At 42.2% G+C, this 25,330-nt stretch overlaps 1 protein-coding gene across 2 annotated transcripts in view; it reads left to right on the top strand.

Annotated features, from left to right (window-relative positions):
* The window catches only part of LMF1 (lipase maturation factor 1), an 801,367-nt gene that overhangs the window by 696,670 nt on the left and 79,367 nt on the right, over positions 1 to 25,330 (top strand). The window contains exons 4-5 of one of the 2 annotated variants that reach the window (XM_078664184.1): positions 17,953 to 18,136; positions 20,465 to 20,908. In XM_078664184.1, coding sequence (XP_078520310.1) covers positions 17,953 to 18,136; positions 20,465 to 20,908 — 628 coding nt within the window. The remainder of the gene's footprint in view (positions 1 to 17,952; positions 18,137 to 20,464; positions 20,909 to 25,330) is intronic. The other variant, XM_078664185.1, reaches the window with a different exon arrangement.

Genomic DNA, 25,330 nt, shown 5'->3' with positions numbered 1-25,330 from the left:
AGTTCTAGGATTGGCGGGAGTGGCCATTGTCACCACTCCTGAGGACACTGGAGGCTTGTTTAGGCTTTCAACCCTGCTGTCTAAGACAGCTGGGTTGAGAGGTTTATAGTGCGCATGTCAGGCTGGCCGTTGCAAGATGGCCAGCCAAAGGGTCATGTGCACTAAAAACTAGTGCACAGTCAGGCAGCCTACCACTGCTGCCACTCAGCAGGCCCCGCCCCTCCTGACACTAGGCTCAGGACGGGTTGACGGAATATGAAATGATCATGAATTCATGCACCGTTGCTACCTAACCTTGTTTCTATTGTTTTAACCATTTGCTCATCTTTGCACAAAATGATTTGTTTAATTATTACTCCTTTGTCTTTTTATCCCATTTGTGTGTAAAGCGCTCTGATATCCGTACGGATCATGTTTGCTCTCTATAAAACTTTCAAAATAAAATAAATAAATAAACTTCATTACCATTTTAGTTTTCGTCTCTGTGGCATTTCTTGGGCAATCAAGTGGGGCGACGCTCTTCTGCTCAAACGGAGGAACCGCCCCTGGGCGGATAGAAATACCGTTGGTGACATTCTCAAATCACATTTGACCCCTGATGGGCTATGACCCCCAAAGTCACAATACACCCCACTTCGTCTATACCAGATAGAACATAACAATATGAGGGGGGAGTACTGTTAGGCAAAGCAAGCCTACTGGCTTTGTGATGGGATCACACATCAATATATAAAGGAAGTCCTATTGGCTTTGGTAAGCAGTAGCCACATTAAAATAGAAGGCAAGTCTATTAGCTTTGTCATTTTAAAAACAATAACATGTTAAAAATCACCATCATATTTACTGGAATCAGTAACCATGGTTAAACATAATCACAGTTGATATTAAAAGCAGTGTAGTGTTTACCAAAAGTCATTGTCTGCAATATACTTTGAACTATTTAAAATCAATATAACTTGTGTCTGAGTCTTTCTTATATTTCAGTCAACATAAAATTCTGCCATATGACCAATCTCTAGAGGTCCCTGCACTCCCAAGCTTAAGCTCTGTGAGTGCCTAAAATGTAAGGTAAAGTCTCCACAGGTCATGAATTCTGCTAGCCAAGGTGGGGGCTGCTGCATTCCGCAATGTAATTAACTAGCCTGCACACCTACCTAGTTTCAACCAATACTTCGGAATGTAAGTCAAGTTTGCTTTGTATGGGAGCTGTCCCAGTTTTGAATTGTGCCCACAATCCTATGTACAACAGCTCTGTAAGGACCTGGTGTGACCAGGTCTGACTGGGAGCTCAACCTAAGTCCATTTAAGGTTTCAAAAATGTATAAACAAATTTATATTCACTTGTCCCAATTTAAACATAATGTACCATGCAAAGGTTCTGATTCAAAATATTCGTGTTTTACTGTACACAATACAACATATTCATGGAGTTTAAACAAATCTAGAGATAGCGATTTCATAAGAAATATTTCAGCTTAATACATTGTTCCATCACATATGTATATGTCTTTTCAAAAAATACAAGAATGCATAATAAACATCAAAACATATCCCAATGCATTTCGGGTCACTACTGGACCCTTCTTCAGGGGTTGGTCCTTTCCAATCGATGTTAATCCTTGATATTCAATGAATGTTCTATTTGTGAGCACTTCAAAGTTGTGTTTCAGACACTGAAAAGATAATAATCGCCATATTGGGAATATGAGTATTTTCACGTGAAAGTCACTACTGCACTGTATCAAGTGTAATTTATAATAAAGAGATGGAATAAAGAAACAAAGTAGTTAGGATACGGTGGGACTGACGAGACAAGGTGAGGATTTATCTGGAAACTCTTAAGAGGTAAACTGTAATTGTGCTGAGATGCCAACTTATAAGAAAGAGCCTACTGCCACATGTGTATTTACCATTCACCAAGCACCAAGTGATGAAAAAAACTACAAACCCAGTGCGACTCGTGTACACCTGATTAAGAAATACCAGCTTACCCGCCCAGCAAAAACACTGGCGGACGGTCTCAAAGATTCAACGAAAGTATCCGGTTCTGAAAATTACGTAAATGCATCTGTCGGTAAACCAATGATGTAAGAAGAAAACGTCTCCAAACCACAATATTTATATACTGGCTTACCAAAGAACGAGCATCGTGAGTGAAAATTCCATAATTCCCGCAATCTGCGGTTCATCAAAAGCCCGGCTGCCAGAAGCCCCCTGTAATGTAAAGGGGCGAGTACATAAGTAACCCGCCTTCATTTTACCCGTGTGATACAAAATCACAAGCAGCGAAAAGCGCTTAGGAGGTTCCTACCTTCGATCTCGTAGCGTGCTCTGACCCTCGACCTCGTGACTGCTTCCGGAAACAACATCCGGTCCAAAGCAACCTATTTAAATAGTCTTACGCCCTGTCCTTTGCCTAATGTCCGGTTCTCTGTGCATGGGATCTTAAAGGGCTAGATGCTGTTTAAGAGGCTCGAACACTAACGGAGAAGTGTTACAAGACTTGGTTATCTATGCTGTGTATCTTTAATGAAACAGAGTGATGTTACAGTTTGCAAGACTCAACGCTTGACCAAAGCCATAGGTGATATAAAAAGGTGCCAATATTTCTAAACCCCATGGTAAACACGGTGTGCGCTCATCCTATAGTCAGATAAGCGAAATGGAAAATGCTGTACAAAAGCAATTTTTAAACGACAAAGTATTTAGAGCTGAAGTGTAGTGCTCCTAACCGACGAAATAAAATACACACTTATGGTGTCTGGAAAAAGGGAACATAGAGAATAATGAACGATGCAATGTGCAACAGGAAGTATTTTCGTACTCTTAATTAAGCTGTACTAATAACACTGATGCCGTCCCAATGGCTACGTGTAAACAATAAATTAAACAGTTGTCAATGTGATGAGCAATAGGAGCTATATTTAACAGTGTCCGTGAAACTACTGAATTATATTAAAACAGTACCTGTTGAATCAACTTATTATATACAGTATTTTTCATAATTCATCACCAAATAACGGTGTAAGCAGGTATGTATTACCAAAAGAACATTATGAGCATTGCAAAACATGTTTACATTGTATACAGAACATGTATGGATCTAATCATATGATAAGGTCTCACAATGGCATGATAGCGATGCCAATCCTTTCAAATCATTTACATACAACCATATTCTGTTCATAAAAAACAAAGCATCTCATATTGATCATTTAGCCCCCCCGGTGTGAGGGTGCCCAATTTCTTAATCCAAAAGGTTTCTCTGCGCGACAATGCCACATTATGATCTGTTCCTGAGTGTTTTTCTACCACTTCTAGTACAGTGTATCTCAATTGTGGTATGGTATGTGATGCACTGGTCCAATGTGTCGCTAGACTGGAGGTAGTGGATTTGTTACGTATTGTACTTTTATGCTCTATAATTCGAGTCTTAATTTTTCTCGATGTCCGTCCCACGTACGTGAGTCCACATGGACATTGTATAGCATAAATGACTCCTACAGAGTTACAATCAGCACTGAACTTCAGAACAATGTCTTTTCCAGTTTGAGGATGTGAAAAGGTTTTATTCACTATTGTATTGTTGCACTGTCCACAATTATGACACTTTCTCATCCCTTTGAAAGTGCCCATCTGATTTCTTTGAGGTTTTTTGAGTATCTCCCTGATGTTCTTAGCACGGGTATGTGCTATTATAGGAAAGTTTTTGAATATGTGGATGAAATCGGGTTCATTCGCAATCATTTCCCACCGCTTCTTCAATATTTGTCTGATCCTATGTGATTGAGTGGAGTGTTTCATAACGAAAACGATGCGTTCGTTAGGTGACTTCTCAGTTTTGTTCAACAAACTCTCACGATCGATTTGTTGTACTCGTAGATCTGCGTCTTCTAGTACCTTTTGAGGGTAACCTCTATCAGTGTACCTCTTTAGTTGCTCTTTAATTGACCTTTCACATTCCCCTGTGTCCGAGGAAATTCTTTTGATACGCATCAATTGGGATGTAGGCAAATGGTTCTTCAAGTTTCTTGGGTGTGCACTGGTATAGTGCAACGCATTGTTAACATCCGTAGCTTTTCGGTAAACAGTAGTTGAAATACCTTGTGGTGTTTTTTGTATTTCTATATCCAGAAAATGTATCCTTGAATCTTGAACATCATAGGTGAATTTGATTCGTGGGTTGCGTTCGTTGAGTTCTTGAATTCTTTCAACAAGTTCCTGTTTGGTACCCCGCCAGAGGACCAAAATGTCATCAATATACCTTAAAAACAGTATCAAATTTTTCATCCATCTGTGGTCTGTGAGTATAAACTGTTGTTCAAAGTATGCCATGAACGTATTAGCATACGACGGCGCTCCTGAAAACCCCATGGAGGTACCTGTTTTCTGCAGAAAGAAATTTGATTTCCAATTAAAATAACTATGAAATAGTGAAAAGTGTAGCAATTCAAGTAAAAACACGCACAGTTGTTGATCTATCTCTGATTGTAACAATCTCCACTCTATGGCTTCCAGACCTTCCATGTGAGCAATTGACGTATAAAGTGCAACCACGTCTATGGTGCACAGTATTGTCCTGTCGTCAACAAGGTCGTTTACTTCTGATAGTTTGATTAAGCAATCTGTGGTGTCTTTCAAATAGGTTCCCCATGATTGTACTAAAGGCTGTAAATAGAAATCCACATAACGTCCAACTGGTTCATGTATAGATCCGCATCCAGCTACAATGGGTCGAAAAGGTGGGTCCTCTAAGCTCTTATGAATTTTAGGGAGCATGTATATGTGTGGCACTTGCGGTTCAGTGGTTTTCAAAAATCTGGCCGTGTTGATGTTAATTGTGCCGTCATTTTCTGCTTTGGTGATGATCTCATCTAGAAGTGTACTGAACTCCTGAGTAGGATCCTTTTCAAGTTGAATGTATGTGGATGTGTCATGCACATGCTCCTCTACTTTTCGATCGTAAAAGGTGGTGTCCATAATTACAAGTGCTCCTCCCTTGTCCGCTGGTTGAAAAGTGATGGACGTGTCCTGTCTCAAATTGTTCAAAATGCGTTTTTCTCTTTTCGAGAGATTAGAGTGCTTGGGTATTTCATATTTAATGGATTCTAAATCCTTTTTTACAAGAGTTTCAAAATTGTCCAAGATTTTGTGCGATATGGGGGACATAAATTTGCTTTTGGGCTTGAATATTTCCCTGGGTCGCTGTGATCCGTTTGGTGTTGTTGTGGAAAAGAACCATTTGAGTCTCAATTTTCGTAAGAATTTGAAGAGCGCTATTTCCGTTTCCAAACCATTTGATACATAGGTGGGAACAAATGAGGTCCCTTTATTTAAAATGTTCAATTGTTCTGTTGATAGTTTGTGGCTCGAAATGTTCACCACTAAGTTACCTTTTTCGTGACTACTCTCTGTGGTCTTCCTCCTTCCGGAACTTTTTTTGCTACTTTGTCCCCTCCTGATCCGTTTGATCTTACTTCTGTTGGTAAGTCGGGTGGGTGAGTTGCTGATTGTCCTTCCGCTAAAAAAGAAGGTTTCACGCCTCTGGATGATCCAGATGCTGTGGGTTCTTGAGAATCTGTGCTCACAACAGGAGCCGGTGCCCTTTGTAAAGACAAGTCTTCATCCTGTACTATACTTTCCTCTGATGACGTTTGTTTAGGAATCGGTCTACTTGTGAATCTTCTTTGTGCGTAGGCTTCCGCCCACGTGCCCACATTGACAACTGTTTAATTTATTGTTTACACGTAGCCATTGGGACAGCATCAGTGTTATTAGTACAGCTTAATTAAGAGTACGAAAATACTTCCTGTTGCACATTGCATCGTTCATTATTCTCTATGTTCCCTTTTTCCAGACACCATAAGTGTGTATTTTATTTCGTCGGTTAGGAGCACTACACTTCAGCTCTAAATACTTTGTCGTTTAAAAATTGCTTTTGTACAGCATTTTCCATTTCGCTTATCTGACTATAGGATGAGCGCACACCGTGTTTACCATGGGGTTTAGAAATATTGGCACCTTTTTATATCACCTATGGCTTTGGTCAAGCGTTGAGTCTTGCAAACTGTAACATCACTCTGTTTCATTAAAGATACACAGCATAGATAACCAAGTCTTGTAACACTTCTCCGTTAGTGTTCGAGCCTCTTAAACAGCATCTAGCCCTTTAAGATCCCATGCACAGAGAACCGGACATTAGGCAAAGGACAGGGCGTAAGACTATTTAAATAGGTTGCTTTGGACCGGATGTTGTTTCCGGAAGCAGTCACGAGGTCGAGGGTCAGAGCACGCTACGAGATCGAAGGTAGGAACCTCCTAAGCGCTTTTCGCTGCTTGTGATTTTGTATCACACGGGTAAAATGAAGGCGGGTTACTTATGTACTCGCCCCTTTACATTACAGGGGGCTTCTGGCAGCCGGGCTTTTGATGAACCGCAGATGGCGGGAATTATGGAATTTTCACTCACGATGCTCGTTCTTTGGTAAGCCAGTATATAAATATTGTGGTTTGGAGACGTTTTCTTCTTACATCATTGGTTTACCGACAGATGCATTTACGTAATTTTCAGAACCGGATACTTTCGTTGAATCTTTGAGACCGTCCGCCAGTGTTTTTGCTGGGCGGGTAAGCTGGTATTTCTTAATCAGGTGTACACGAGTCGCACTGGGTTTGTAGTTTTTTTCATCACTTGGTGCTTGGTGAATGGTAAATACACATGTGGCAGTAGGCTCTTTCTTATAAGTTGGCATCTCAGCACAATTACAGTTTACCTCTTAAGAGTTTCCAGATAAATCCTCACCTTGTCTCGTCAGTCCCACCGTATCCTAACTACTTTGTTTCTTTATTCCATCTCTTTATTATAAATTACACTTGATACAGTGCAGTAGTGACTTTCACGTGAAAATACTCATATTCCCAATATGGCGATTATTATCTTTTCAGTGTCTGAAACACAACTTTGAAGTGCTCACAAATAGAACATTCATTGAATATCAAGGATTAATATCGATTGGAAAGGACCAACCCCTGAAGAAGGGTCCAGTAGTGACCCGAAATGCATTGGGATATGTTTTGATGTTTATTATGCATTCTTGTATTTTTTGAAAAGACATATACATATGTGATGGAACAATGTATTAAGCTGAAATATTTCTTATGAAATCGCTATCTCTAGATTTGTTTAAACTCCATGAATATGTTGTATTGTGTACAGTAAAACACGAATATTTTGAATCAGAACCTTTGCATGGTACATTATGTTTAAATTGGGACAAGTGAATATAAATTTGTTTATACATTTTTGAAACCTTAAATGGACTTAGGTTGAGCTCCCAGTCAGACCTGGTCACACCAGGTCCTTACAGAGCTGTTGTACATAGGATTGTGGGCACAATTCAAAACTGGGACAGCTCCCATACAAAGCAAACTTGACTTACATTCCGAAGTATTGGTTGAAACTAGGTAGGTGTGCAGGCTAGTTAATTACATTGCAGTTTCACACGGCCCACACACTAGACCAGCACCCACATAATCAGACGTAAAATGGCGTCCTTTAAAGAAATCTCAAACCTCACATTGAATCAGGCAGAAATTAAAGCATATGGCACAGAAGAGGCAGCATCAATTTATTCATTAATAGAACAGGTTCGCACGTTCAGCACTTCCAAAGGTACTACAGCACAGATGTTGAAGCAACTAGAATATGTTATGCGTAAAGAAATCAACCAACGGCTTCACGCAACAACACTCATCGAATACCACAAGGTTAAGAGGATACCGAGAGGTCTTCGCATTGCACTTAAACCTATGCTGTTCAAATTTAATAAGGCGTTCATGATTAAATGGCAGGCAATCCTCAATAAGTGTTCACTTGATCTGATTCTCTTGATAATAGAAGAGTTGTCGCAGATTTTGAATGAGTTAAAGGAAGATATTTACAACTTACAACAGGAACTAATCAGAACCATACCATCAGAGGATTGGACAAAAATTTTAGAGGATATCAATCGCAGATTGGATACCCATGCGAAAGAAGTGCATGATCGTAAAATACGAAAGTTTCGTAGGGATACGATCGATTACAAATTAGACGAAGTCTACACGTGGGCGGAAGCCTACGCACAAAGAAGATTCACAAGTAGACCGATTCCTAAACAAACGTCATCAGAGGAAAGTATAGTACAGGATGAAGACTTGTCTTTACAAAGGGCACCGGCTCCTGTTGTGAGCACAGATTCTCAAGAACCCACAGCATCTGGATCATCCAGAGGCGTGAAACCTTCTTTTTTAGCGGAAGGACAATCAGCAACTCACCCACCCGACTTACCAACAGAAGTAAGATCAAACGGATCAGGAGGGGACAAAGTAGCAAAAAAAGTTCCGGAAGGAGGAAGACCACAGAGAGTAGTCACGAAAAAGGTAACTTAGTGGTGAACATTTCGAGCCACAAACTATCAACAGAACAATTGAACATTTTAAATAAAGGGACCTCATTTGTTCCCACCTATGTATCAAATGGTTTGGAAACGGAAATAGCGCTCTTCAAATTCTTACGAAAATTGAGACTCAAATGGTTCTTTTCCACAACAACACCAAACGGATCACAGCGACCCAGGGAAATATTCAAGCCCAAAAGCAAATTTATGTCCCCCATATCGCACAAAATCTTGGACAATTTTGAAACTCTTGTAAAAAAGGATTTAGAATCCATTAAATATGAAATACCCAAGCACTCTAATCTCTCGAAAAGAGAAAAACGCATTTTGAACAATTTGAGACAGGACACGTCCATCACTTTTCAACCAGCGGACAAGGGAGGAGCACTTGTAATTATGGACACCACCTTTTACGATCGAAAAGTAGAGGAGCATGTGCATGACACATCCACATACATTCAACTTGAAAAGGATCCTACTCAGGAGTTCAGTACACTTCTAGATGAGATCATCACCAAAGCAGAAAATGACGGCACAATTAACATCAACACGGCCAGATTTTTGAAAACCACTGAACCGCAAGTGCCACACATATACATGCTCCCTAAAATTCATAAGAGCTTAGAGGACCCACCTTTTCGACCCATTGTAGCTGGATGCGGATCTATACATGAACCAGTTGGACGTTATGTGGATTTCTATTTACAGCCTTTAGTACAATCATGGGGAACCTATTTGAAAGACACCACAGATTGCTTAATCAAACTATCAGAAGTAAACGACCTTGTTGACGACAGGACAATACTGTGCACCATAGACGTGGTTGCACTTTATACGTCAATTGCTCACATGGAAGGTCTGGAAGCCATAGAGTGGAGATTGTTACAATCAGAGATAGATCAACAACTGTGCGTGTTTTTACTTGAATTGCTACACTTTTCACTATTTCATAGTTATTTTAATTGGAAATCAAATTTCTTTCTGCAGAAAACAGGTACCTCCATGGGGTTTTCAGGAGCGCCGTCGTATGCTAATACGTTCATGGCATACTTTGAACAACAGTTTATACTCACAGACCACAGATGGATGAAAAATTTGATACTGTTTTTAAGGTATATTGATGACATTTTGGTCCTCTGGCGGGGTACCAAACAGGAACTTGTTGAAAGAATTCAAGAACTCAACGAACGCAACCCACGAATCAAATTCACCTATGATGTTCAAGATTCAAGGATACATTTTCTGGATATAGAAATACAAAAAACACCACAAGGTATTTCAACTACTGTTTACCGAAAAGCTACGGATGTTAACAATGCGTTGCACTATACCAGTGCACACCCAAGAAACTTGAACCATTTGCCTACATCCCAATTGATGCGTATCAAAAGAATTTCCTCAGACACAGGGGAATGTGAAAGGTCAATTAAAGAGCAACTAAAGAGGTACACTGATAGAGGTTACCCTCAAAAGGTACTAGAAGACGCAGATCTACGAGTACAACAAATCGATCGTGAGAGTTTGTTGAACAAAACTGAGAAGTCACCTAACGAACGCATCGTTTTCGTTATGAAACACTCCACTCAATCACATAGGATCAGACAAATATTGAAGAAGCGGTGGGAAATGATTGCGAATGAACCCGATTTCATCCACATATTCAAAAACTTTCCTATAATAGCACATACCCGTGCTAAGAACATCAGGGAGATACTCAAAAAACCTCAAAGAAATCAGATGGGCACTTTCAAAGGGATGAGAAAGTGTCATAATTGTGGACAGTGCAACAATACAATAGTGAATAAAACCTTTTCACATCCTCAAACTGGAAAAGACATTGTTCTGAAGTTCAGTGCTGATTGTAACTCTGTAGGAGTCATTTATGCTATACAATGTCCATGTGGACTCACGTACGTGGGACGGACATCGAGAAAAATTAAGACTCGAATTATAGAGCATAAAAGTACAATACGTAACAAATCCACTACCTCCAGTCTAGCGACACATTGGACCAGTGCATCACATACCATACCACAATTGAGATACACTGTACTAGAAGTGGTAGAAAAACACTCAGGAACAGATCATAATGTGGCATTGTCGCGCAGAGAAACCTTTTGGATTAAGAAATTGGGCACCCTCACACCGGGGGGGCTAAATGATCAATATGAGATGCTTTGTTTTTTATGAACAGAATATGGTTGTATGTAAATGATTTGAAAGGATTGGCATCGCTATCATGCCATTGTGAGACCTTATCATATGATTAGATCCATACATGTTCTGTATACAATGTAAACATGTTTTGCAATGCTCATAATGTTCTTTTGGTAATACATACCTGCTTACACCGTTATTTGGTGATGAATTATGAAAAATACTGTATATAATAAGTTGATTCAACAGGTACTGTTTTAATATAATTCAGTAGTTTCACGGACACTGTTAAATATAGCTCCTATTGCTCATCACATTGACAACTGTTTAATTTATTGTTTACACGTAGCCATTGGGACAGCATCAGTGTTATTAGTACAGCTTAATTAAGAGTACGAAAATACTTCCTGTTGCACATTGCATCGTTCATTATTCTCTATGTTCCCTTTTTCCAGACACCATAAGTGTGTATTTTATTTCGTCGGTTAGGAGCACTACACTTCAGCTCTAAATACTTTGTCGTTTAAAAATTGCTTTTGTACAGCATTTTCCATTTCGCTTATCTGACTATAGGATGAGCGCACACCGTGTTTACCATGGGGTTTAGAAATATTGGCACCTTTTTATATCACCTATGGCTTTGGTCAAGCGTTGAGTCTTGCAAACTGTAACATCACTCTGTTTCATTAAAGATACACAGCATAGATAACCAAGTCTTGTAACACTTCTCCGTTAGTGTTCGAGCCTCTTAAACAGCATCTAGCCCTTTAAGATCCCATGCACAGAGAACCGGACATTAGGCAAAGGACAGGGCATAAGACTATTTAAATAGGTTGCTTTGGACCGGATGTTGTTTCCGGAAGCAGTCACGAGGTCGAGGGTCAGAGCACGCTACGAGATCGAAGGTAGGAACCTCCTAAGCGCTTTTCGCTGCTTGTGATTTTGTATCACACGGGTAAAATGAAGGCGGGTTACTTATGTACTCGCCCCTTTACATTACAGGGGGCTTCTGGCAGCCGGGCTTTTGATGAACCGCAGATTGCGGGAATTATGGAATTTTCACTCACGATGCTCGTTCTTTGGTAAGCCAGTATATAAATATTGTGGTTTGGAGACGTTTTCTTCTTACATCATTGGTTTACCGACAGATGCATTTACGTAATTTTCAGAACCGGATACTTTCGTTGAATCTTTGAGACCGTCCGCCAGTGTTTTTGCTGGGCGGGTAAGCTGGTATTTCTTAATCAGGTGTACACGAGTCGCACTGGGTTTGTAGTTTTTTTCATCACTTGGTGCTTGGTGAATGGTAAATACACATGTGGCAGTAGGCTCTTTCTTATAAGTTGGCATCTCAGCACAATTACAGTTTACCTCTTAAGAGTTTCCAGATAAATCCTCACCTTGTCTCGTCAGTCCCACCGTATCCTAACTACTTTGTTTCTTTATTCCATCTCTTTATTATAAATTACACTTGATACAGTGCAGTAGTGACTTTCACGTGAAAATACTCATATTCCCAATATGGCGATTATTATCTTTTCAGTGTCTGAAACACAACTTTGAAGTGCTCACAAATAGAACATTCATTGAATATCAAGGATTAATATCGATTGGAAAGGACCAACCCCTGAAGAAGGGTCCAGTAGTGACCTGAAATGCATTGGGATATGTTTTGATGTTTATTATGCATTCTTGTATTTTTTGAAAAGACATATACATATGTGATGGAACAATGTATTAAGCTGAAATATTTCTTATGAAATCGCTATCTCTAGATTTGTTTAAACTCCATGAATATGTTGTATTGTGTACAGTAAAACACGAATATTTTGAATCAGAACCTTTGCATGGTACATTATGTTTAAATTGGGACAAGTGAATATAAATTTGTTTATACATTTTTGAAACCTTAAATGGACTTAGGTTGAGCTCCCAGTCAGACCTGGTCACACCAGGTCCTTACAGGGCTGCTGCATTCCCACATCCCCCAAACACTTTCCTACAGCGTTGGTGGTGGCCCTGCACCTCCGTGGGGCACCACATAGAAGAGAAATGTGTAAATATATCCCTCACAGGCATTAAGGAGTAGTCCAGTGTGCACATAATGAATATTTGATGAGTGAGCCACTCAGCCCACTTTTGTTTTTGCAGATGTGTGTTGCATTTTGGCCTTTTCTTTTTCATCTTCATCCTGGGTGTCCTAGTCCCACCTGAGACACCCATGAGCTGGTCAGAGTCGTTGGGGGCCTTCAAGGGTGAATCCAAAGGACCCTGTGGCCCTGGTCACTCCGCTTCCATGCTGCAGTCCTGTGCAGTGGACCCGAGCAGGCATTATTGTATCGGCCCCCGCCACCACAGGAGCCAGTTCTCTTTTCTCCTGCTGGTGGCCAGGAGCAGTGCTCTCGCCTGGCTCTCGGCTCCCCAGTCATAGGCATGGGGCAGGACCAAAATGGAGGGTGCCATGGTGCCCCAATGGTGGCCTTCTTTTTCCTGCTGCATGGGTTCCCCGATTTAACAATGTTTGCGCTGGATTGGGTCCCTGGGCCGAGTAGGTGTCTGGGGAGCGGCCCGCACACAACCTCTCCTCTAAATAAATAATGAATCTTACAACAACCCCAAACACAGGCCCACCCTAAGTGTAATTTCAAGGATTTCGGCAGAGTGTACATGCTCGATTTCTTGGTTGGGAGTCAAAGGTCAGAATCTTTGGAAGTTCATAACTTGGGCCCTGTTGGGCGGATCTTGATGATCTGGCACTCGAATTCCGCCTGGTGGTGAACACTTATCATCATATGCAGTTTTCTGAAGCCTCGTGACCTCTAAAGGTGGCACACTGGTTAGAGCTGGGTCCAATGCATCCCTGTACCGGCCTCCTGCCTTCTTACAGGGCATCTGGTGGGAAGTCCAAGTCTTCCACCAAATGCTCCTCTGGGGAGATATGGGGGCCAGCACTAACGAGAAACCCATCTTGTTCTAGTGTCAGCTGCAGGCAAAGTCTGTAGTCCATCAGGGGCACTGTCTTTCCCGCTGTTCATGATTCTGGAGTCGTCGCCATCCAGGTCCAGGGTTTTGGTCACTGTCTCTACCCTACCTTATGCAGGGGTTTATAAGTGTGGGCAGAAAGTTCTAGATGCCAGGCACCCCAGGTCAATCATACGATGCCACATCGTCCTCCCCCACTTGTCCCAACCCTTCTGTACACTATTCTGGGACAATCAAACATGGCAGAACTTTTTTTTCCCCTAGTCGGAGCTCCTGTGCCCATCCAAGGGTGTGGCTGTGATAATGGACAACCTCTCCCTTATGGTCACTCCAAACCAGTTCTGTGGCAGCTTCCCCAGCCCCCTCTGCCCCCAATTGGTTTAGAGCCACATTGGCTAGATGTGCAACGGAAGAGGTCAGGCCTGGGTCAGTTTCATTTGCCTGTGACAGGGTGGCCTCTTTGAAGTCAAATTGGCCCTGGAGCTCAGCCCCAGGCCATCCTGTCAAGGGAAGGCCAGCACCTGCCCTCAGCCAGGCCCGTTGTCCGCTGTCTGGTAGCAATACACATCTCACCACAGGGGAGCCATCCAGCTGCCAGGTGACAGTTGGAGACTTAGAAACCTTAGGCACAAAGCCGGTACCTTTCTAAAAGTACCAGTTGCTTAATAATTTAGACAAAATGTGATTCAATTTTGAATCACTATTAAATGAGTCACTCATTTAATAGTGATTCAAAATTGAATCACAATAAGTCTTTGAAACATTTCTCAAACTGCTACCAATCCGAATTTATTTTTTAATAAGTGTAACAGTGCAGCCCAATGATTCCCTATGGATGGAGCCAGCCTTGCTATAGTGAACATAGTTTTGGGGCTATTTCATTGTAAGGACATGTTCAACATTACTTTCTACATTTCCTATCTTTAGATACCATGCACCCTGTTTTTATTGGTGATGGGGCCTAATTAGGGTTGGCTTATTAATATTTAAAAGTAAGGTATAGGCCACTGAAGGGGGTTATTCTGACAGGTTGCATTTGCATTTTAAAACTGATAATTCAACACACAACTTGGCAAACATTTAGCAGGTTTAGTTTACTGTTGGTTATGCCAAGTTTTATGCTGATTCGTCATGGTGAACAAAATAAATGAGAGGGCAATTAAAAGTTAATTTACTATTAACTTTGGCACTATTCAATTAATCTGCATGAAACTTGGAAGCTAGCAAATTAAGCTCAGTAGAATCCAACCAAGGCAAGTCTTGTCACCAAGTCCCCTGCACACATCTGATGGTGGTTTTAAGACAGGACCTGGCCAAAGGCTGTGCACAGCTCAGAATGGGTACATGGCATGCCCTTGCACATTGGGGGTTGGGTGTCCATGGCGGGTTCAGCAGAGGCCCTGAACCTGCAGCCAAGCACTGCAGTGCACAGCCACAGGACATGCACAGTCTTGGATGGGTGGCCACAGCAAGCTATCAGTGTAGACGTGCATAGTGGGGGGTTGAAAATTAAGTGAATCATTATAAACTAATTTCAAAAACACATTTAAAAACCGAATTATCCAGTAGGGTCTATTATTTAACATGGGATGAGCAAAATGTACTTAAAGAAGAGTGAAAACTGGCATGAGTAGAATTTTTAAATACTAACTATTTCAATTTGTTTGAGAAATACTGCTCCTTAATGAATGTATCACAAAAACGACAAGGACAACCCTACCCACAAGGAACCAGGGTGCGTACTTTATACCAAAAAGACAATGGTTTCAGTGGAGCATTAAATGTAGTCACAATAAATGATACAAGCAAGCATAATAGCAATGAGAAATAAAGGAGGGAGGTAGGCAAACTAGATGCCGCGGACCCCGTCTGGCACTTAAGAATTCCCAAATTGGTTTTGGAAAAGCACGAAGTCATTACTCTGGGGCCATTCAATAGCGACTCAGTGGTAAGTGACTGTAAAGCGAACTGGACATAAACCAGCTGCTTCATAAAGCACATAAACCTAAACTGCCTAGTACACAAGCCTAATTGCCTATTTCTTTTCTCTTGTCGGTTATTTACAATTCAGTAGCCGACTGGGGCATACTGTGAGTACGCTAGGAATTATTTATTCACCTGCTGAATCACACCTTTTAATTCCCCGTCATTTTGAGCACATAGGTACATGAATTTCGTCACTCACTTCATTAGTATGTCCCTCACTGTCATGCCACACACTTATAGTGTTTTCATTTTCGCCTATAGATGTCCCACACACCGTCTTTGTCCTGAAGAGACCCCTTATCCACCCCCGGGTCGGCACACTGTCGACGCCCATAGGAAATGAACCAGTTTTACCAGTGTCTATGATTGAAATAACCATTGTGTTAATATCCACTGTATCATATCTGGTCATTTGCCTTCTTTACTTGTATGTATACCAGTAGAAACCTTGTAAATATCCCTGTTGATGTCCTTTTGATTGTTTATGTTTTTGGTTCACACATATTCACTTGGGACACATGTGCACAGTGTAACTATGCTTATGTATATATTGTAAAATTGAAAATACAATTTGACTAATTTTTGCATACAAAAATCTGTGTGTAGAGTGGTGCTTTCATTACCAGACATCCCCTACCCCCCTCCTTTATTTCTCATTGCTATTATGCTTGGTTGTATCATTTATTGTGACTGTAATTAATGTATGACGCTACAACACATACATTTACAACGCATGCCTTTACAACGCAGTTTTTACACCGCAACATCCCTCACAACGCATACATTTACATCGCATGCCATTACAACACATTTTTTAAAACTACATTTACAACACATTCCATTACATCGCATTATACCTTTACAACGCATACCATTACATTGCATTTAAAGTAAGTGTTGGATAGTATAGGGGTAAAAATTACTATTCTAACTCCAGAGGGTGTAACAGTAGGGTAAGTGTTGGATAGTGTAGGGGTAAAAATTACTATTCTAACTCCAGGGGGTGCAACAGTAGGGTAAGTGTTGGATAATGTAGGGGTAAAAATTACTATTCTAACTCCAGGGGGTGCAACAGTAGGGTAACTATTGGATAGTGTAGGGGTACTATGCGTTGTAATGGTATACGCTGTAATGACATGCCTTGTAATGCCTGAGTTGTAGTGACATGCGCTGTACAGGATGTTGCGATGTAATGACTGCGTTGTAAATGTAGTGCGATGTGATGGCTGAGTTGTAAAGGTTATTTCCCCTCTGTATTGTGACACATTCTTTAAAAGTATAAATGCTTATTAAATGGCTAATCAACCCCCAGAGGAAATCTATGCAAACCAAAGAATAACAGGATTGATTCTTTCATGGTCAGCCAACATAGCCTTTTATTTTTCTACACTTCATTAAATCTGCACCAGTTTTGATTAGCTTATAGCGGGCAATAAACATTTAACTATCAAACTGATGTGAGAATCTGGTAATATAGATGTTTCTGCCTTTTTAAAAGTAATATCAGCTGTGTAAATGACCTGCTCATATACTGATTTTATGTCATCTGGGAGCGCATGCCCTTCAGAACCCACACTGTTTGCAGGTCATTGAACTGAGTCACTGGCCAAGGATCTTACAACCTGCTGAAATGGGGAAGCAGTCTTCTTAGCTGTAAAGTCATCATTTTAGCAAAAATAGTAGATTTCCAACAATTTGAAGGATAGGTTAAAACTTACATTTTGAGACTAAAGTGTGAAAGATGGCTGTGTCGTGCTAGGATGAAATAGGCATCGGAATCTGCTCAGCAGATACCAGTGGTGAATAAATGGAGGGAGCCATGTTTTAGGCCAAGGGTAATACTGACCTACCAGAATTTGGAAAGTGAGGAACTGGAGGAAATTGCTGCTCGTGTGAACTAAAAGGCAGCTTTCAACTACTGATGCAAATGATCCATATAATCTAAAAAAAAGTGTAGGCATGCTAGGCAGTGTATTTTAAGGGCTAAAGTGTATTTTTGTGAACTGGTTACAGCAGACACTCATGACTACTCTGCTTTGCAAGTCTTATCTCCCGTAGACATTGTGATTGGACCTTGGCCATGCATTTGACGGCAACCCCAGTTAAATGTTTTCTCAAAATCATGATTAAACTATGTTGATGCATGGTTGACCATGTATACAACACGCATAACAATGGTTTGCGCATTGACCGACTATCACTCCCCTTGCAGTTTATTAAAAGAGTATGGATTTTTATGATGAGCAATGAGAAAGATCACATGAAAGCGTGGTTTCCTAGTTTCAGTTGCAGACTGTTTCTTGAAAAGATGGGACATTGGGAGGTACTACATGCACCATTCTTTTTGTGCCTTGTCTAAATATTTCATGATTTTCTGTTTCTTTTTTAGGTGGCACAGAGTCTGAGTGGGAACCTTGGCTTCATGAACTGGCTGACAATTGTGCCAAGCATCGCCTGCTTCGATGATGCCAGCATTAGCCTCCTATTCCCATCTGGCAATGGAGCCACCGTAGACCAAGTTCACCAGCTGGAAGCAAGGAAAGCTGAAGACTCCACCCCTCCTAAGACAATTGGTAGGTCAGGCTGCTTTTCAGGACAAAGCATCTATCTTTTTTTATCTGCATACTGAAGAGGCCAAAGTCGGGAAAGGACAAGTTCAGTGATCTTCTCAGACAGGGTAGGTGAATGAACTCTAATGTATGTTTACATTTCACACACTGTGACACAGACGACATGCAGGACCAAGAAGATATACCACATGTTTTTAATCTGGTAGCAGGATGATAAGTATATAGGATATCAGATATACCACACGCAAACACAACTTCAGTGAAAGGTCTCACACATTTGTATACATTGTCAATCCTCTCCAATAGCATATCCATCATCAGACTGTTCGTGGGGACACCTGAAAACCCTGGGATGCTCTGACTGCTAGATGGTGAACCCCATGATGAAACGGTCCATTCTAAGTAGTCAAGAGGGCATCTTCCTATCTGAATTCTAAAAGCCAATGGTAGAATGGTTAAAGCCTACTGGTGTCACTTAGGCTCTTCATTTACTGGTTTCATATAGCGATCCCGTGCCATACGGCATTAGTGCTCTTACCAAATAATTGAGAACATTTTCATTAAATGGTAGAACATGGCAATGAGGATTCCAAAAACCAGTATTAAATATTTGAAAAATAGTAGATGGAAGAGGTTTGACTTCTCGGTTTAGGGTTGGATTTGTTCATTCAGATACATGCTAGAAAAAGATTTTTAGATGAGTCTGGGTTAACAGTAACAGTGGGTCAATTCCTAGGTCTGGTGGGTGAGTTCCTAGAGGAGGCGGTGGCTCCAAAGAAAGTGTAGTGCAATGCCTGAGAAGTCTTAAATGTGGGTGATCCAGATATGGATGCCTTTTGCTCCTGAGACCACCTGAGATGGTCATCATGAATGACAGGTAAATAAGTCTATTTAAATGGATGGTCATATAGGTTAGACAGCAGCTCTTGAGTTTAGTCCTCTTTTCGACCGGCAACCGCGGGATAAGAGAGATGTTATCAAACGTTCTCAATGATGACAACAGTCCGGCCATTAAATGAAGAAATGCCTTAATAGAGGAGTAAGGATTGAGGTCACGTAGAGAGGATTCCATTGCTAGTATCTAGTCGTGAGATGACTAGTCCATAAGCAGCAGTTTTCAGGCGTGTGGGAGATGGAAATTGCTTAAATTGTTTGAGTGTTTTTAGGTGAAAGTTGGCTTCCTTAGCATCATTAGCCAGTGGTTCTCGGATATTTAGTTCTCATTGATCAGAGAGGTAGGGGGTATGATGCCCCCCCAACAATCTGATGGAGAACTGTTATTACTATTTGTATCCCTTTCCTATCTACTATATGTTGGTTTGATATTTTTCTGTTTTCAATTTCTAACTACTTTGAGTTAGCTGTATATAAGAAAAACCCTCCTAAATAAATGCTACTGCTTTAAGTAAGGTATGTAACCTTTAATGGCCTCTGCCAGCCAATAACACGGATACATTTAATATTATCACTCTCTGTGATATCATCTTGCTAGCACAGTCATTCAGAAGGCCTAGAAAGCTGATATTAATTACTGTTGTCTGCCTGCATGTATTGCTTAGGTGTGTTGAGCAGTCGGGCAGGTTGCCCATGTTGGGTGAAATTCCATGCAGGGTGAATGATATTTCCATCACCTGAGAGTTGCTGGGCATTCGTCTTCCCTTCAGCTCCCACCCGTAATTTTTGGGTGATGAATTAAAAGTGGCTATCGCCATCAGCAAAGGGCAATGCTGGTTAGTTGATAAAACCTACATTTTATAGTACATTCTATAAACTAATTAGTCTTTTGGCAATCCGACGGATTTCTGAAATGTTGCTGTAAGCCACACTTCCTGAAGTACATAGTAAATAAATGCATTTTATGCCTCAAAGCAGCAGTTCTATCTAGCTATGGACATGTTTTAAACGTGGTTTCCAGTGAGCCCCCAAACCCAAGATCCCGATACAGGTGTTTTTAATGATTTTGTTACATTATTGGTCCTAGGTTTTAAGCCCACAAATCCCCCTTCGTGTCAGTTTGTGCCTGTAACAGACCAAACTACTGACCTGCACAAAGCTACTGCACCATCTTATACGAGAGACTTGACATTGCAGTTGCCTGTTGTTTCTAGAATCTTGATACACCAGAAGCTGTAAATATGCTGTGAGATGCTAGGCACACACCTATGTGCCTACAATTGGAAAATGGAAGATGTTTGTGAAAACATTGGAGCCTAAGAGGTTGAATGGAGGTGGTAAGTATGGAAGTCCTTTTTGATGGCCTCTACAGATAGAGCTTCTGCTTTGAGGTAGTTTTAGAGCAGGTACTGCTATATATGCTGTGCTTCTCTCCAGCCGTTGTCACGCAGGTCGCTGGACCCACCCCGCAGCGAGGAAGAGGCAGGAGACGTTTACAGCAGGAAGCAGAGGTAGTCACAAGAGACATGAATTGGTTCCTATCAAGAGAAACCAGCACCCGGCAGGACAAGGCCCTCCTTCGAGGCAGGCAGGAGCCCAAGGCAGCAGGGTCAAGGGTTCTGGTGAGCCCCTCTGTCGCGCCAGTCCCTGTGTCCTCGAGATCATCCGCCTACTGGACCAGGAGCTCACGGTGGGACCTGCAAGGTCTCGCGCAGCAGCTCAGTCTACAAGACGGCCACATGGTTCCAGCATGGGCAGTGCAGGCTAGTGAGAGGAGGCAGGTGAGAGAGAGTCCACAGACTGGAGAGATCTACGAGGAGACGAGCAGGTACCACGCCATAGAAGCAGCCGCTCTTACTCAGCAGGATGATACGACTCCAGGTGAGAACAGTTGTAGTGATGGAGAGTCAGGTACAAAGGTGGAAGTCTTTGTATGGGTGCAGATGGGTGCCAGGGTTCAGGTAGTACCCAGGTCATTGAGTAGCACCAATTGATAATGCTGGAGCGTGCAGGGTAAAAGGTTCTTCTGAGTGTGCCAAGATGTGGCAAGAGATAGTGGAGGTGGTGTCTCCAGGCTGTATGTTCTTTAAGGGGTAAAGCTGCTCTTTTCATTTTGATACATATAGTTTCACTAATGGGCCACCAGTAGCCTGTGATGAAGTAACACAAGTCATTCTCTTTTTCACCTGTTTTAATCGGTGGGTGATAGATTAACACAGGTGAGAGACCAATGAGTGCCAGTCATTGCTCCCCTGTCAGTGGGAGTATGTTTCAGCTTGCATTATGCATTGTGTTCTATGGTACAAACAATGTGATAATAAATTGCTTTTGAACAGGGCTTTGCTGCACTGCTGATGTTTCTAGGTGCATTAAGTAAAAGGTGTGTCTGATAGAGACTTGTAGCTGCAGATTACCTTTGAATTTCCCTGGCATCAGGCTGGATCCGGAAACATTTGCTGAGCAATACCCCTCGCTCGCGGTATTGGGTGGCTCCATTTGTCGTGGTGCCTAAATAGTCGCCACCTAGGCGCGCAGACGTCAGTTCTTTTCTTTCAGCACCAGTTAAGCGCCAATCTGGGAAGAGCTACCCCTCTGCCACTTTCTGGGAGGTTTTGTCTGGACTTTTGTCAAATTCGTAAAGTTTTTCTACTTCATGTGCAGGGGATGTCTTTGAGGAAGACAGTGCTCGGACTGCTGGGCCATGGCTCCGAAGGCTTTTAGGGAGCGGGCATTGAAGCTCCTCGCGGTCCGGCAGTCAACACCATCCAGCGAGACTCTGCAGAGGTCCCGGTCCTAATCGAAGAAGAGGAGGTTGCAGGACTGCTCCCAGCGCCCTAAGTCCTCTTCTTTTAACTTTAGGTCATCTGGACACTTGGGAAAGAGGCATAATAATAAGAAGTCCAAGTGGACTTCATCTTAACCTCAGCTGTAGTCCGTCGACAAGAGAGGTAAGGAGCACCGATGCTCTAGGCACGGTTCCACGGAGCCAGAGCCAAAGTGGACTTTGCGCCTCCCCCCCTTTCCGGGACCTGGAACGACTCCCGCTCAAATAAAATAATTTTACGAGGCCATGCGCCGCGTATTTGAGCGGAACGACCCTGCTGGTTAGCCATCGGGCCTGGCGGAGTCGGAAGGGGCCCCATGTTGTCGCCTGAGCACTTTGAAAATGTACTAGGCTCAGGAGATGAATGGGAGGGTTCTATGGATTCTTATTGTAAAGGTTTTATATAGCGCTGGCTAGGCCCTGAGGTATCAGAGCGATTTACATGTACATCAGATCAATAGTTACAGGTTACATCGTTACAAAGGTTACACAGTTATTAGAGCATGGCAACATAGTTACTTGTAAGGTGGAGATAAACAATAAGCACAAATACGTAAGGGGAAAAGCAGGCAAGGGGAAACATTCAGGGGAGGGGGGAGGCGCTGGGGAAGTAGACAGGTAATGAAGGTGGGAAAGAGAAGGGGAGGGTGAAGGACACAGCATGGAAGGAGGAGGGGAAGGGCGACTGGGACACAAACCGGTAGACGAGTCAAAGCAACGTCCAAAGTCCAGTAAGCTGGGAAGTGGTATCACGTCTCTATCTCTGTTGCGGGAGGCTCCCTTTACGCAGTGGACTCTCTCAGAGGGGTCTCTGAGATTCCAAGACCTATATACTGGATCCTTCCCCAAAAAGGGGAGAGGGAGTGCTTTGGGCAAGGGGTGCCATACCATACCTCAGCTGTGAGTGGCTCCCTTGGTGCAGTGGACTCTCTCAGCGGGTTTGCTGAGACTCCAGAGTATAAATATTGGATCTTTCCCCAACAAGGGGAGAAGGAGTGCTTAGTCAAAGGGCACAAAGGACAGGGGGCTAGGCAGAGTAGCAGGCAAGGGGAGAGATTCAGGGGAGAGGTAATAGGAGCTAGGATTGTAGACAAAGAGAGAAAGAGTACTAAATGGGAACATATTTAATTAATGAGTTATTATATAGCGCTGGCTAGACCCGAAGGAAACAGAGCGCTTTACATGAGGATCAATAATGTTGCACTTTACATCAGTTAAATGTTACATAAGTATCCTGAAAAGCATTTTAAGAACAAAGAGGTACAAAAACACCCAAGTACATGCACACGCAAACACCATCACATGCACAGACATGCACAAGTACACACAAATGCGCTCACACTCTCATACACGCACAGACGCACACACACACAAGCACACATATAGAAATTACCAAAATAAACAAAATTAAAAAAAACACAAGCACACATAAAATCACATGCTCCAGAACAAAAATACCCAAGGACGTACAAACAGGTACATGCACACACACATACCAATACACGCACAGACATACACAAGCACACACAGATGGAACAGCAGGATGTCTCTGTGGAGAACTTGGACTGGTATGGGGCACTTGGGAAGGCCAGTGGACTGGACACTTCCCTAGATACTGGACAGCTTTCTCCGCCAACAGTGGCTACGGAGGAGGGGGCATCCCCCATCTTAAAAATACTCATGGCTCTGAATCCCTCCAATCACTTCAGAGACCCTCTCCCAGCAACCGACTTAAAAGCCTTCACTCCACTGCTAGTGCACCTTTGGACTAGGATTATAAATATCTCTCTTCTGCTAGGAACCATTCTAGATATCCTTAAAGCTGGTCAGGTATCCCCCATCTTAAAGAAATTATCGGCGGACCCGTCAGACCTGAATAACTATCTCCGGATTTCCAACAGCGCCAAGAAACCGTCCGGTGTAAGTCGCGCTTTATAAGAATTTTTTACATTACATTACAACATCTCGACCCTGGGCAAACTACTAGAAAGATGTGTCTACACACAGCTCAGTAACCAAATAAACCACTTCAACCTGCTCAATCAATTCCAATCAGGCTTTCGATCATGGCACAGTATCGAATCCCCCCACTTTTTGACCAGTTACGATCAACCTGTCCTGTGTGCCTTTCTACTTTATTGCTTAAGTGTAATTGATGTACACACATGTGGTACATTGTGCGGCATCAAGTTGTCATCGATGCTGTCTTATTACTTTGTTTTGTTCTTTTTCAATTTCCTGGGCTTCATTCAGGAGTGGCCTCCACCTATTAGCTGTGACCATGATAAGGGTACACAGGTTCTACTCCACCCTGATTGAGATAAGAGGGCAATTTTTATACTCACTAAATCACGTGCACTTTACATATTCTTTATGGTCCTGACGAAGCGCTAACGACCTATGGGCAATGGAAGCGCGAAACATGTTGACCTTGACAATTGACACCTAGGCATAATAGGCCTCTTGGGTCAATAATTTTTAGCAGTATTGACTGCCAAGGGTATACTTTTAAACATATCGCTGCATGTTTACCCTTGTTTTAATTTCAATCTATCACACTGGCACGATTTTTCTTTACCCTCCTCTTGACTCATTACCCGCACACCCGCATGCATCATCCGGCATTCCTCTAAAAGATCTCCGATAAAGTGACCCTTCGGGGGACCCGTAGGGAATTGCAGCGCCGGCCCTACGAGGAGCAAACACCCGATGATGAAGCATGACATTCTTCGGGGTGTGTGAGGGCAACAGAGGAAACACAATGTCTTTCCCTCTCATAATTTTGGGTCTTTTATACCTAGGAATCCCCCTTTCTCTTTTTCCTTTCTTTTTCTTCCAATTTTTTAAGTATGTGTGACTTTTTGCACCACGATGCATGGGTGACTTTTTGCACCCTGGCATAGGAACTTTGTCCTCCTTGTTGTTTAAATATTGATTTTCGGAGCACGGACACTGGACCTTTATAAGCTCCTTGGTCCCCCCCTCTCTTTTTGATACATACAGTATCGAATCAGCCAGGACCCACATAACAGATGACGCATTACAAATATTGAATCAAAACAAAGCCTGTTTGCTAATCCTGCTTGATTTATCCTCAGCCTTCGATACAGTCAAACACGACAACTTACTAGACCTCTTGAAACATAGAATGGGTCTATCAGGTACGGTGTTAAACTGGTTCACTTCCTTCCTCCAAAACAGAACACAAAGATTCAAGATTAACCAATCTCTATCTAACCCCTCCCCAGTCACTTTGGGAGTACCCCAGGGATCCTCCCTCTCCCTGACACTCTTCAATCTGTTTATGGAACCACTCACTGAGCTTCTCAACTCCTCAAATATCCAATAACACATGTACGCCGACTACACACAACTCTACATTAAGGTCCACTCACTTGAAGACATCAAGTCCCTGAATTCAACGCTCCAAAAAACAAAGACCTGGCTGGTAAAGAACCATTTAAAACAAAACACCCTAA

This window comes from Lissotriton helveticus, chromosome 10 (assembly GCF_964261635.1).
Source record: "Lissotriton helveticus chromosome 10, aLisHel1.1, whole genome shotgun sequence".
In the NCBI taxonomy this organism is placed as follows: Eukaryota; Metazoa; Chordata; class Amphibia; order Caudata; family Salamandridae; genus Lissotriton; species Lissotriton helveticus.
This window is presented reverse-complemented; position numbering and strand designations above follow the sequence as displayed.